The sequence below is a fragment of the Heteronotia binoei genome, chromosome 15 (genome assembly GCF_032191835.1).
Source record: "Heteronotia binoei isolate CCM8104 ecotype False Entrance Well chromosome 15, APGP_CSIRO_Hbin_v1, whole genome shotgun sequence".
NCBI lineage: Eukaryota > Metazoa > Chordata > Lepidosauria > Squamata > Gekkonidae > Heteronotia > Heteronotia binoei.
Window position 1 is genome coordinate 11,203,965 of NC_083237.1, and position 10,714 is coordinate 11,214,678.

The window sequence follows — 10,714 nt, forward strand, 5'->3', positions numbered from 1 at the left end:
AATGTAAATAGTGATAAAATATAATAAAATGTGTAGAATATGTAAGACCCACAACTTAAGATCATAGCTTAAAACTGACATTAGGAAGAAGAATTAATCAAAATCTGTTAAGAATACTCTGTCTTCCACTGTCTTCTAAAGATCAAGACTGAAGGGACTAGGCACACCTTCCTGGGGTGGTTGATCCATAATATTGGGACTTCCACTGAACAGCCCTTTCTCGTGTACAAACCAGACAAAAAAAAAAAAAGACCCTAGATCAATGAAACAGTCAGTAGGGCCACTTCATGTCAACTCAGTTACTTAGCCAGAATGTCTGGGAAAGATACTCCCATTTCAAGCCAGGTAGAGTTTTAGAGGCCAACACCAACAGTATGAATTGGAATTAGAGCAGTTTGGAACCCAGCGTAATTATTGAAGGATTTGGATCACATTATTCTGATAATGGGCACGGACCAGCAGTCTAGCTGCAGTATTGTTCACTAGCTGAAGCCGCTGCACCTTTTCCAAGGATTTCTTCAAGTACAAACCAGTTTAGAAGGACCCAAGGAATGGATCATTGTGAGTAGATCAGAATGAATTGGGAATGGGCACAGCTGGCGCACCACCTGAAGCTGGGAGAAAGCCCTTCAAATCACAGGATTTCTTAAGGTGGTTTCTTAGGATGATTAGAAGCAGGAAAGGTAGGGAGGCAGTAGGGTGCTTGGATGACCAAGGGGTAAAGGGATTACTGAATGATGATAGCGAAATGGCTGAGAAACTAAATGCATTCTTTACCTCTGTCTTCAATGTGGAAGATGAGAAGTGTTTGCCCACTCCAGAAATGATGATTTCAGGAGGGGTGTTGAAAGACATGAGCCAGATTGAGGTGATGAGAGAGAAGGTCCTACAACTGATAGACAATTTAAAAACTGATAAGTCACCAGGCCCGGATGGCATACATCCAAGAGTTCCGGAAGAACTCAAAGGTGAAATTGTGGATCACCTGACAAAAATATGTAATCTTTCATTAAAATCTGTTCTCTTCCTGAAAACTGGAAGGTAGCTAATATCACCATGATGGCCCCATGATTAGCTTAGAAATTTGGAATACAGCCTTGGTCTCCACTGTCAACCACCAAAGAAGAGCACTGGTTTTGCTTTTAAATCACTGAAATGATGGTAGTGGAGTTTAATATGGTCTGAACTGCTGTCTTGCTACCTCCTGATTGATCTGCTTATGGACGACCGGCCGGTCTGCGCCTCACAAAATCTGGACCGGGCACTACAGGCTGTGGCTGGGTGGCTCAAGCAGAGCGGGCTGAGGCTAAATCCGGCGAAGACAGAGGTCCTTTGCTTGGGCCGTCGGGGTCCGGGAAGGGAAATACCCCTTCCGGTTTTTGACGGTGCACCGCTGATTGCGACGCATAGAGTCAGGAGCCTGGCGGTACTTCTGGAGCCTTCCTTAACAATGGAGGCCCAGATAGCAGCCACTGCCAAGTCCGCATTCTTCCATCTTAGGCGGGCAAGGCAGCTGGCTCCCTTCCTGGAGCGCGACGATCTAGCAACGGTGATCCATGCTACGGTCACCTCGAGGTTGGACTACTGCAATGCCCTCTACATGGGGCTGCCCCTGTGCCGAACCCGGAAACTACAGCTGGTGCAGAACGACGACGCCCGGTTGTTACTGGGGCTCCCAAGGTGGGAGCACATTCAGCCGGGACATCGAGCTCTGCACTGGCTGCCAATATCTTACCGAGTTCAGTACAAGGTGCTGGTTATTACCTTTAAAGCCCTATATGGCCTAGGACCTGCCTACCTGAGGGACCGTCTCTTCCCACATGTTCCCCAGCGAGCACTGAGATCGGGAACTCAAAACCTCCTGGTTGTCCCCGGGCCAAAGGAAGCCCGTTTGAAAGCTACAAGGGACAGAGCCTTCTCTGTAATGGTTCCATCCTGGTGGAACCAGCTGCCGGAAGAGGTAAGGGCCCTGCGGGACCTTACCCAATTCCGCAGGGCCTGTAAGACAGCCCTCTTCCGGCTGGCCCACAACTAACCGGCACTGAGTATTGAATATTGAACACAGAACATCAAATCTGAATTGAGTGTAGCTCAAGACCGCTGAATGATTTTATGTTTTATGTATATAACAAATGTTTAGATTTTAATTATAAATTATGTAATGTTAATTTTAATGCTTAATTTGATACCTTATACTTTATGTTAGTTTTACATGCTGTAAGCCGCCCTGAGCCACCTAGTGGGAAGGGCGGGATATAAATCTTAGATAAATAAACAAATAAATAAAAATTGATATGGGAGTGTGGCATCAGGCCAAAAGAAAACAAATCTATAGCGAATATCTGATCAATATATGGCTTAGCAATGCTAGAAATAAATAACAGTGCTTTTAGAAAAAGGTCTCTGAGTAAGAGAGGAAGTAACCTGCTGAGGCCTCGGGAAACCGCCTAGCTGACAAGAGGTTACTGACCTTTAGAGCAAAACCACAGAACAGCTGGGACATCAGCAGCAAGAGGAAAGAACTTCCTCTTTTTCAGAAGGTAGAACAGATATGCCAGTTAGAAAGCAATTTAGCAATAAGGAATGTGTTTGGTAATAATGAAGTAACAAGGGACAGCTGGCAACAAGAGAAGCCCATATAAGGTAGACGAACCCAGGAGGACGAACCGACAAGCTGATAAATAGCACAAATTGTGGTTGATGCATGTTTTTGCCAGCATCCCAGGGACCTGGGAAGCTGAGAGGTGTTGAGGTAGTTGTGGCGGTGGGGCACCCTAATAAAAGGCAGCTGTCAACTGTAATTGCTCGCTCAGACCTGGGAGTCTGAAGCCCGTGTGCAAATGTCCATGTGCACGTAAAATAAAGAAAGCTGTTTTCCTGATACCTCGTCTCCACTGCCTCCGTTATTGATCCGGCTGAAATTGGTAACGTATGAATAGGGTATTCCCGTTACAGGAGCTTGTTGGGTCAAAGTGTAGAAGGAAAGAAAAAAACACAAATTGAGTTGTTTATTCATTTGTATACTTGAAATTGTTGTTTTTTTCTAAATTTTGAATATTATAATTACAATTTTGTATAATTGTTGTTTGCCAGTAACTTACAGCAGCAAGGCTTCAGTTTCTTCTGCTTGGAACTCTGTCTGAACATCAGAAAATAAGAACATGGATCAGGCCAATGACCCATCCAGTCCAACACTCTGTGTCACACAGTGCCCAAAAAAGCCAAGTGCCATCAAGAGGCCCACCAGTGGGGGTAGAAGCCCTTCCACTGCCCCCCCCAAGCACAAGAATACAGAGCATCACTGCCCCAGACAGAGAGTTCCAACTATAAGCTGTGGCTAATAGCCACTGATGGACCTCTGCTCCATATGCTTATCCATTCCCATCTTGAAGCTGTCTATGCTTGTTTCAGTATTATATGCTTTCAACATCAGAAAGTAGACAAAGAAGTCCTTTTCTCCCTTTCTCACAATACAAGAACTCGTGGGCATTCAATGAAATTGCTGAGCAGTCGAGTTAGAACAGATAAAAGGAAGTACTTCTTCAACCAAAGGGTGAATAAAATGTGGTATTCACTGCCAAAGGAGGTGGTGGCAGCTACAAGCATAGACAGCTTCAAGAGGGGACTGGATACAAATATGGAGCAGTGGCTATTAGCCACAGCATATTATTGGAACTGTCTGGGGCAGTGATGCTCTGTATTCTTGGTGCTTGGGGGGGGGGGGCAAAGTGGAGGAGCTTCTAGCCCCACTTGTGAACCTCCTGATGGCACTTGGTTTGTTTTTGTTTTTGTTTTTTTGGCCACTGGAATTCACTGCCACTGGAGGTGGTGGCAGCTACAAGCATAAACAGTTTCAGTATGATAGATTGTTTCAGTATTATATGTTTTTCATATTTATATAGTTTAATTGGTTTGATGTTACTTGCCTTTCTGACCCTGCTTTGGCGGGGAGGGTGGGATATAAATGGAAGGAAGGAAGGAATTTATTTCAGATCCCTTTTCCAAAATTGTTTAGAAAAGGATCTTAGTAAAGGAAGCCTCATTAAGGGGGCTTCTTCCTTAGATTTTCTGAAGGTCATCCATTTGGCAGTCTAAAATAATTTCAGATCTCCAGCCCCATCCACCTCACAGGGTGTCTGTTGTGGGGGAGGAAGGGAAAGGAGATTGTGAGCCGCTCTGGGACTCTTTGGAGTGGAGGGCAGGATATAAATCCAATACCTTCATCTACCTCACAAGGTGTCTGTTGTGGGGGAGGAAGGGAAAGGAGATTTTGAGCTACTCTGAGACTCTTTGGAGTGGAGGGTGGGATATAAATCCAATATCTTATCTACCTCACACGGTGTCTGTTGTGGGGGAGGAAGGGGAAGGAGATTTTGAGCCGCTCTGAGACTCTTCGGAGTGGAGGGTGGGATATAAATACAATATCTTATCTACATCACAGGGTGTCTGTTGTGAGGGAGGAAGGTAAAGGAGATTGTGAGCCACTCTGAGACTCTTCAGAGTGGAGGGCGGGACATAAATCCAATATCTTCATCTACCTCACAGGGTGTCTGTTGTGGGGGAGGAAGATAAAGGAGATTGTGAGCCGCTCTGAGACTCTTCGGAGTGGAGGGTGGGATATTAATCCAATATCTTCTTCTTCACAAAAACTTTTCTGAAATTGTTTAGAAAATGATCTTAGTAATGCATCACAGTCAAGGACTGATTCCTCACTCACCTTGCTCCAGGCAGGCTTCCATTTCAGTCCGAAGCAAGCTGGCAATTTCACACCATCTGCTCCATGCCAGGGCAACCTGCAATTTGCTGTGCAGCAGTGTAAACCTGTTGTGAGGGAGAAATGGAGGAGAGGGAAATGATGCAAACAGCTTTAGTCCCCACTAGATAGAAAGGTGCAGTATAAATTAATTGAGTAAGTAAGAGCCAGTTTGGTGTAGTGGTTAAATATGTGGACTCCTATCTGGGAGAACCAGGTTTGATTCCCTCTCCTCCCCTTACAGCTGCTGGAATGGCCTTGGGTTAGCCATAGCTATCGCAGGAGTTGTCCTTGAAAGGGCAGCTGCTGTGAGAGCCCTCTCAGCCCCACCCACCTTACAGGGTGTCTGTTGTGGGGGGAGAAGATATAGGAGATTGTAAGCCGCTCTGAGTCTCTGATTCAGAGAGAAGGGCGAGGTATATATCTGCAGTCGTCAATAAAATAAATAAAAGCAAATGATTGAAAGGAGGAAGACCCAGAATAGTAGCGTTTCCCATGTAATACCACATATTCCTCAATAGGAGCGAGCATTTTCTTTAAAATGTCATTTTAAATTCTAGTTTTTGCAATGCCAGGAGAGCCAGTTTGGTGTAGTGGTTAAGTGTACGGAATCTTATATGGGAGATCCGGGTTTGATTCCCCACTCCTCCACTTGCACCTGCTAGCATGGCCTTGGGTCAGCCATAGCTCTGGTAGAGGTTGTCCTTAAGGGCAGCTGCTGTTAGAGCCCTCTCCAGCCCCACCCACCTCACAAGGTGTCTGTTGTGGGGGAGGAAGTTAAAGGAAATTGTGAGCCGCTCTGAGTCTCTTCGGAGTGGAGGGCGGGATATAAATTCAATATCTTCTTCTTCTTCACTAGGCACAAATTCAAGCCTTAGAAATACACTGAAAGCACTTTGCCCATGTCTTTATTCTTATTTTAGCTGGTTCTGGCTTCTTTCAGGAAAGCAGAAGAACAGATATTAAGACCCATGAACATTATTATTTTTTCGCCTTATTAGGTCCTGTCTCCTGTTTAACTCAGGTCTAAAAAAAATAATATAGCATTTTGGAGAAAAGATGCAGCCTAGTAACCCAGCACTGGACACCAAGATAGAGAAGATCTCCACGGCTACCGTGGATTTCCCTTTGCTGCTCAGATAGGTTGGAACAAAAGAGACCAAAACACTGCAAAAGATCAGCATGCTGAACGTGATGAACTTGGCTTCATTAAAACTGTCCAGCAACTTCCTGGCTAGGAAAGCCACAGTCAAGCGGATGAGGGACAGAAACCCCATGTAGCCCAGAGCAATATAAAACATTGTGACAGATCCTTCATTGCATTTCACTATGATCTCTTCAGTCAGTGACTGGGTGTCAAAATCTGGAAACAGTGGTGAGGTTCCCAACCACACCAAAGAAATGGCTGCTTGAATGAGGAAGCAGGAAAAGACAACTGAGTTGGTCAGTCTTTTCCCCACCCACTTTCTCATGTTGGACCCTGGTTTGGTGGCCATGAAAGCTACAACCACAGTGATGGTTTTAGCCAACACACAAGAAACAGGTACTGAGAAGATGATGCTGAAAGCAGATTGGCGGAGGAAGGAGGTGATCTTTGTTGGTTGGCCAAGGAATAACAAAGCAGAGAGGAAGCCGAGCAAAAGAGCAATGAGAAGTATGTAGGTGATATCTCGGTTGTTGGCTTTTACAATGGGGGTATTTTTATGCTTAATGAAAATTCCTAAAATAATTATTGTGACAAACATTAAAGAAACTGCTGTAGAAGTCAAACTTATTCCTAAGGGTTCCTCAAAAGAGAGGAAAGTTATTGTTTTGGGAAGGCAGCCATCTTTGCCCTTGGTTGGATATTGATCACTTTGACATTTCATGCAATCATCCATATCTGGAAAAGAAAGATGAAGAAGGGCTGTCACAGTAGCTACTGACATGAGATTTCATATATATAGGTTTCATAACCATATTTCATATGAGAGCAAAGTAGAAAATGTTATTCAAGTTTAATTTCTATTGCTGGTGCTTATTTTTTGTTGTAGTCCGAATCAGTAGTTTAATACCTAGATCTACTTAGGAGGGAAGTAAATTTTTGCTTTACCAGATAATATAGGATAAATTTTAATTTTGTTAACTTTCAACAATGGAGGCAATATGGATTTTTTTTTAGTAAATGAGCAAATATTTTTTTTAAAAAAAAAAAACAGATGGCCTATAGCAGGAGCATGTAATGAGTAAAACGTTTTGTTTTGTTTTTTAATATTCTCAGTAGACTGGGAAATGTTACTACTATTCTACAATTACAATAGGGCTTTGATGTGGAATATTTGCTTCTGAACAGCATGCAAGGTGAGTATTGCAACCTGAGAATTCTCCCACACTTCAGTTGTGAATGGAACAACACTTTACTGTCAGCTTGTGTTCCTTAAAGTATATTCTATGATTTAAAATAATTGCATACAGTTAACTAATTCTATAAATCTTTGCTTTACTAACACTAGTGCCATGTTAGAATGTGAAAAGGGAGTGATTAAGGTGCCAAAGGCCAGCAAGGTCTTTGAAGTGCAAACATTTGGCCGTTTATCAGGCGCTTGCTTGAGGCGAGCAAGGCCACAGCAGGGGAGGAGAGACAGTCTGTGTATAGAACAGATAAGAGGGATGTGAACTGGTTACTATCATCGGACAGACTCGGTTTTATTATGGGAAATAATTTAAACCCCCTATGCTTTGATGTATGTCCATAAATGCCAATGCTTTTGCCTATTTCGTTATCAGTATCAATCAACCTACGTAGTGAGTAGCATTGTTGTAATCAATATAATGGAAACTTAGTTTTACACAAAGACAAGTCTATTCCTTCTTGAAACTTCAATGCCCCCTTCGCTGACATTTTGATACTGATCTCCAAGGGGCTTATCGACAAGAGTTACTTTTTAGCAAATGGCTGAAAGACCACCCGATGACCGAGAGCCCTCCACTCCTGAAGAGGTACCAAGGTCTCCGGCATGGCACATTATCAAGCAGCGGAAACCTAAGAAGGTGAGCAAGCAAGTGCTGTACATCACCCCAAAGACTTGGAAGCCACGCACATCGACCATGCTGATGGATGAGGCAGTGCAACGGCATGCGAATATCCTTTGCACCCCGGGGGACCCGGAGGATTGAGGGAGCCCGGTTGACCCAGTAGGACGGCAGGACAGTGTCGCGGGGGGAGGGACCCGACCGAGGACCTCCGAAGGGAGTTCGAGCTCCAGGGGTGCGACCTGAGGCAAGAGATGAAAACTACCATGTCGCAGATGTTATGGGAGGTGCAAAGGCAGATGGATCGGGCCTTAACCCGTGGCCCGGGGGGACCATCCAGGCCACCGCTGCCGATCCCCGCTCCACCCGCGCCGCCGGCGGCACCAGCAGCACCGGCCATGCCGCCGGCACCCACCGCACTAGCCGCACCCCTGGCGCCCGCAGCCGAGGGTGAAGACCCAAGAGTTGGATGTCACCTTCGACAGGAGCCCGGACAAAGTGGAGTACTTCATACTCCAAGCCAACAGCTACATGCACTACTGGGGTAATTCCTTCCCCGATGAGCACAGCCTCGTAGCCTACCTCGGGTCGAAGATGATGGAAGAAGCCCAGCTGTGGTATGTGAGCCTCCACGAAACCCGGGGCCCTGAAGTCACCACCGTGGCCAGGTTCCTGCAAGCCCTCCTGTCGCAGTTTGAGGACCCTCTGCAGGAGACCCGGGCCATCGCCACGATAGACGAGATCCACCAGGGGAGAAGATCGATCCGAGAGTACACTCTGGAGTTCCGTAACCACTGCTGCAAAATTAGGGGCTGGAGCGAGGCCATGAAGATCCAGGCCTTTAAAAAAGGACTGAACACAGGGCTACTGGATCGAGCCCTGGCTCAGGTGAGACCCGCCACCCTCGTTGGGTGGATCCAGCTGGCCGGAGAAGTCAAGACCAACATGAAAGAGGTGGCCCTCCAGCGCCAGGAGCACCAGGGCAAGCCGAGTTGCGAGACACGACTGGCCCCGAAGGCCGAGGCCAAGAAAGCACCGGGGGGAGGGACGGCTAAATCCTTCCCCGGTCTGCGCAAGTGCTACCAGTGCGGGGACCCGAATCATCTGGCCACCAACTGCCCAGAAAGAAACCGAATGGCCACCCCTGTCCCCAAAGGGGCCCCAGCTGGGTTAAAGAAACCGGCCAAACAAAAGGAGTCAAGCCGTAGCAGCACCAACCTGTCGATGGTGCTTGACGAGGATTCTATAATGCTGGAAGAGCTGGGGGAAGATCCGTGGGATGTCGAGCTGGGGGTAAACGGGGCCGACCTGCACTAGAAGGTGCCCAGCGGCAGGTCCTGGAGAAAGCGACACCACTACGGGTGGGAATATCGTGGGAATTGATGTTTGTCCCATTGACTTTGTTAAATGTGAGGCTGAAGAGGTTCGTGCATGCCAGGGCCCTCATTGACACGGGGTGCACCCGGGAGATCATAACCCCCTGACTGGTGGAAATGTTAGATTTTACTAAAGAACTGCTACCCCGACCCCTTGAGTTTGAGCAAATGGACGGGACTAGGATGAAGGCGGAACCATGCACCGAGCAGACCCAAGAGGTCCCCATGGGCATAGATGACCACTGGGACTTAGAAGTGTTTGTGATTGCTCCCTCCTGCTCGTTCAATATAGTGTTGGGGGTGGGATGGCTGGCCCGACACCAACCCAAAATACAGTGGGGGGAACACACGATTGACTTTATTGACAGGAGATGCGCCTCCCACCTTTGGCGGGAGCTATGGGGCCCCCGACCACCCCCCAAGAACGAGAAACTTTGTGTCACCATAGAGGAAATAAAAATTATCCCAAGGGAGTATTGAGACTTGAAAGGGGTGTTCAGCGAGATCGAGGCCGATGAGCTGCCGCCCCATAGAAGCACAGACTGTGCCATAGAGCTCATCCCAGGCCAGCCCCTGCCTAAGGCAAAGCTCTACTCCAGAGAAGGAAGAACTACGGAAGTTCCTAGACAAGAACCTACGCCGGGGCTTCATCCGCCCGGCCACAGCCCCCCACGCTGCCCCAGTGTTATTTCGAAAGAAAAAGAATGGGAGTCTGAGACTTTGTACCGATTTTCACGGGATCAACGGGATTTCCATGTCAAACGCTTACCTCCTCCCTCTGATCAAAGACCTGTTGAGTGAGGTATCGAAAGGGTCGATATTCACTAAGCTTGATTTGCGAGATGCCTACTTTAGAGTAAGAATTAAGGAGGGGGATGAGTGGAAAACCGCATTCAACACCCCCATGGGCCAATTCGAATACCTAGTAATGCCGTTCGGACTATAAGGGACCCCGGGGGTGTTCATGAACTTCATCAATGACGTGCTGAGAAAGTACCTGTACCGGGGGGGGGGGTGTACCTTGATGACATCATTATCTATTCGAAAGATCTACCTTCCCATGTGAAGCTGGTCCGAGAGGTTCTAGGCACCCTGTACCAGAATAAACTCTATGCCAAACTATCTAAGTGCGAGTTCCACAAAAAGGAGCTGGACTATTTTGGCTTTCGAGTGTCGAGCAAAGGGCTAGCCATGGACCCAGCCAAAATACAAGCTGTGTTGGAATGGGAACCCCCGAGGACACGTAGACAGCTCCAATCATTCCTCGGGTTCACAAATTTCTATAGGTCCTTCATACAGGGGTTCGCTAAAGTGGTCCTACCCCTAACCGACCTCCTGCAGACTAAGGGGAAAGGGTCCGAAGCAAAAAAACCCAGGGCCAGACTAAATTGGACCAAACCGTGTCAGGAGGCGTTCGATACGCTTAAACGCCTGTTCACCAGTGAGCCAGTGTTAGTGCACCCGAATGAGCTCAAGCCCTTCATGGTCCAGTGCGACGCCTCCGACACGGCCGTAGGAGCAATATTAATGCAGAAGGACGAAGACGGCCGCCTTAGGCCGTGCGCCTACATTT

General features: G+C 47.0%; 1 protein-coding gene across 1 annotated transcript in view; it reads right to left on the bottom strand.

Annotated features, from left to right (window-relative positions):
* The window catches only part of LOC132583013 (vomeronasal type-2 receptor 26-like), a 30,575-nt gene extending 24,545 nt beyond the window's left edge, over nucleotides 1–6,030 (bottom strand). Inside the window, exons 1-2 of the mRNA XM_060254679.1 lie at nucleotides 5,828–6,030; nucleotides 4,718–4,821 (exon numbers count right to left, since the gene is read on the bottom strand). Of these exons, the coding sequence (XP_060110662.1) occupies nucleotides 4,718–4,821; nucleotides 5,828–6,030 (307 nt within the window). The remainder of the gene's footprint in view (nucleotides 1–4,717; nucleotides 4,822–5,827) is intronic.
* Nucleotides 6,031–10,714: the final 4,684 nt, after the last annotated feature.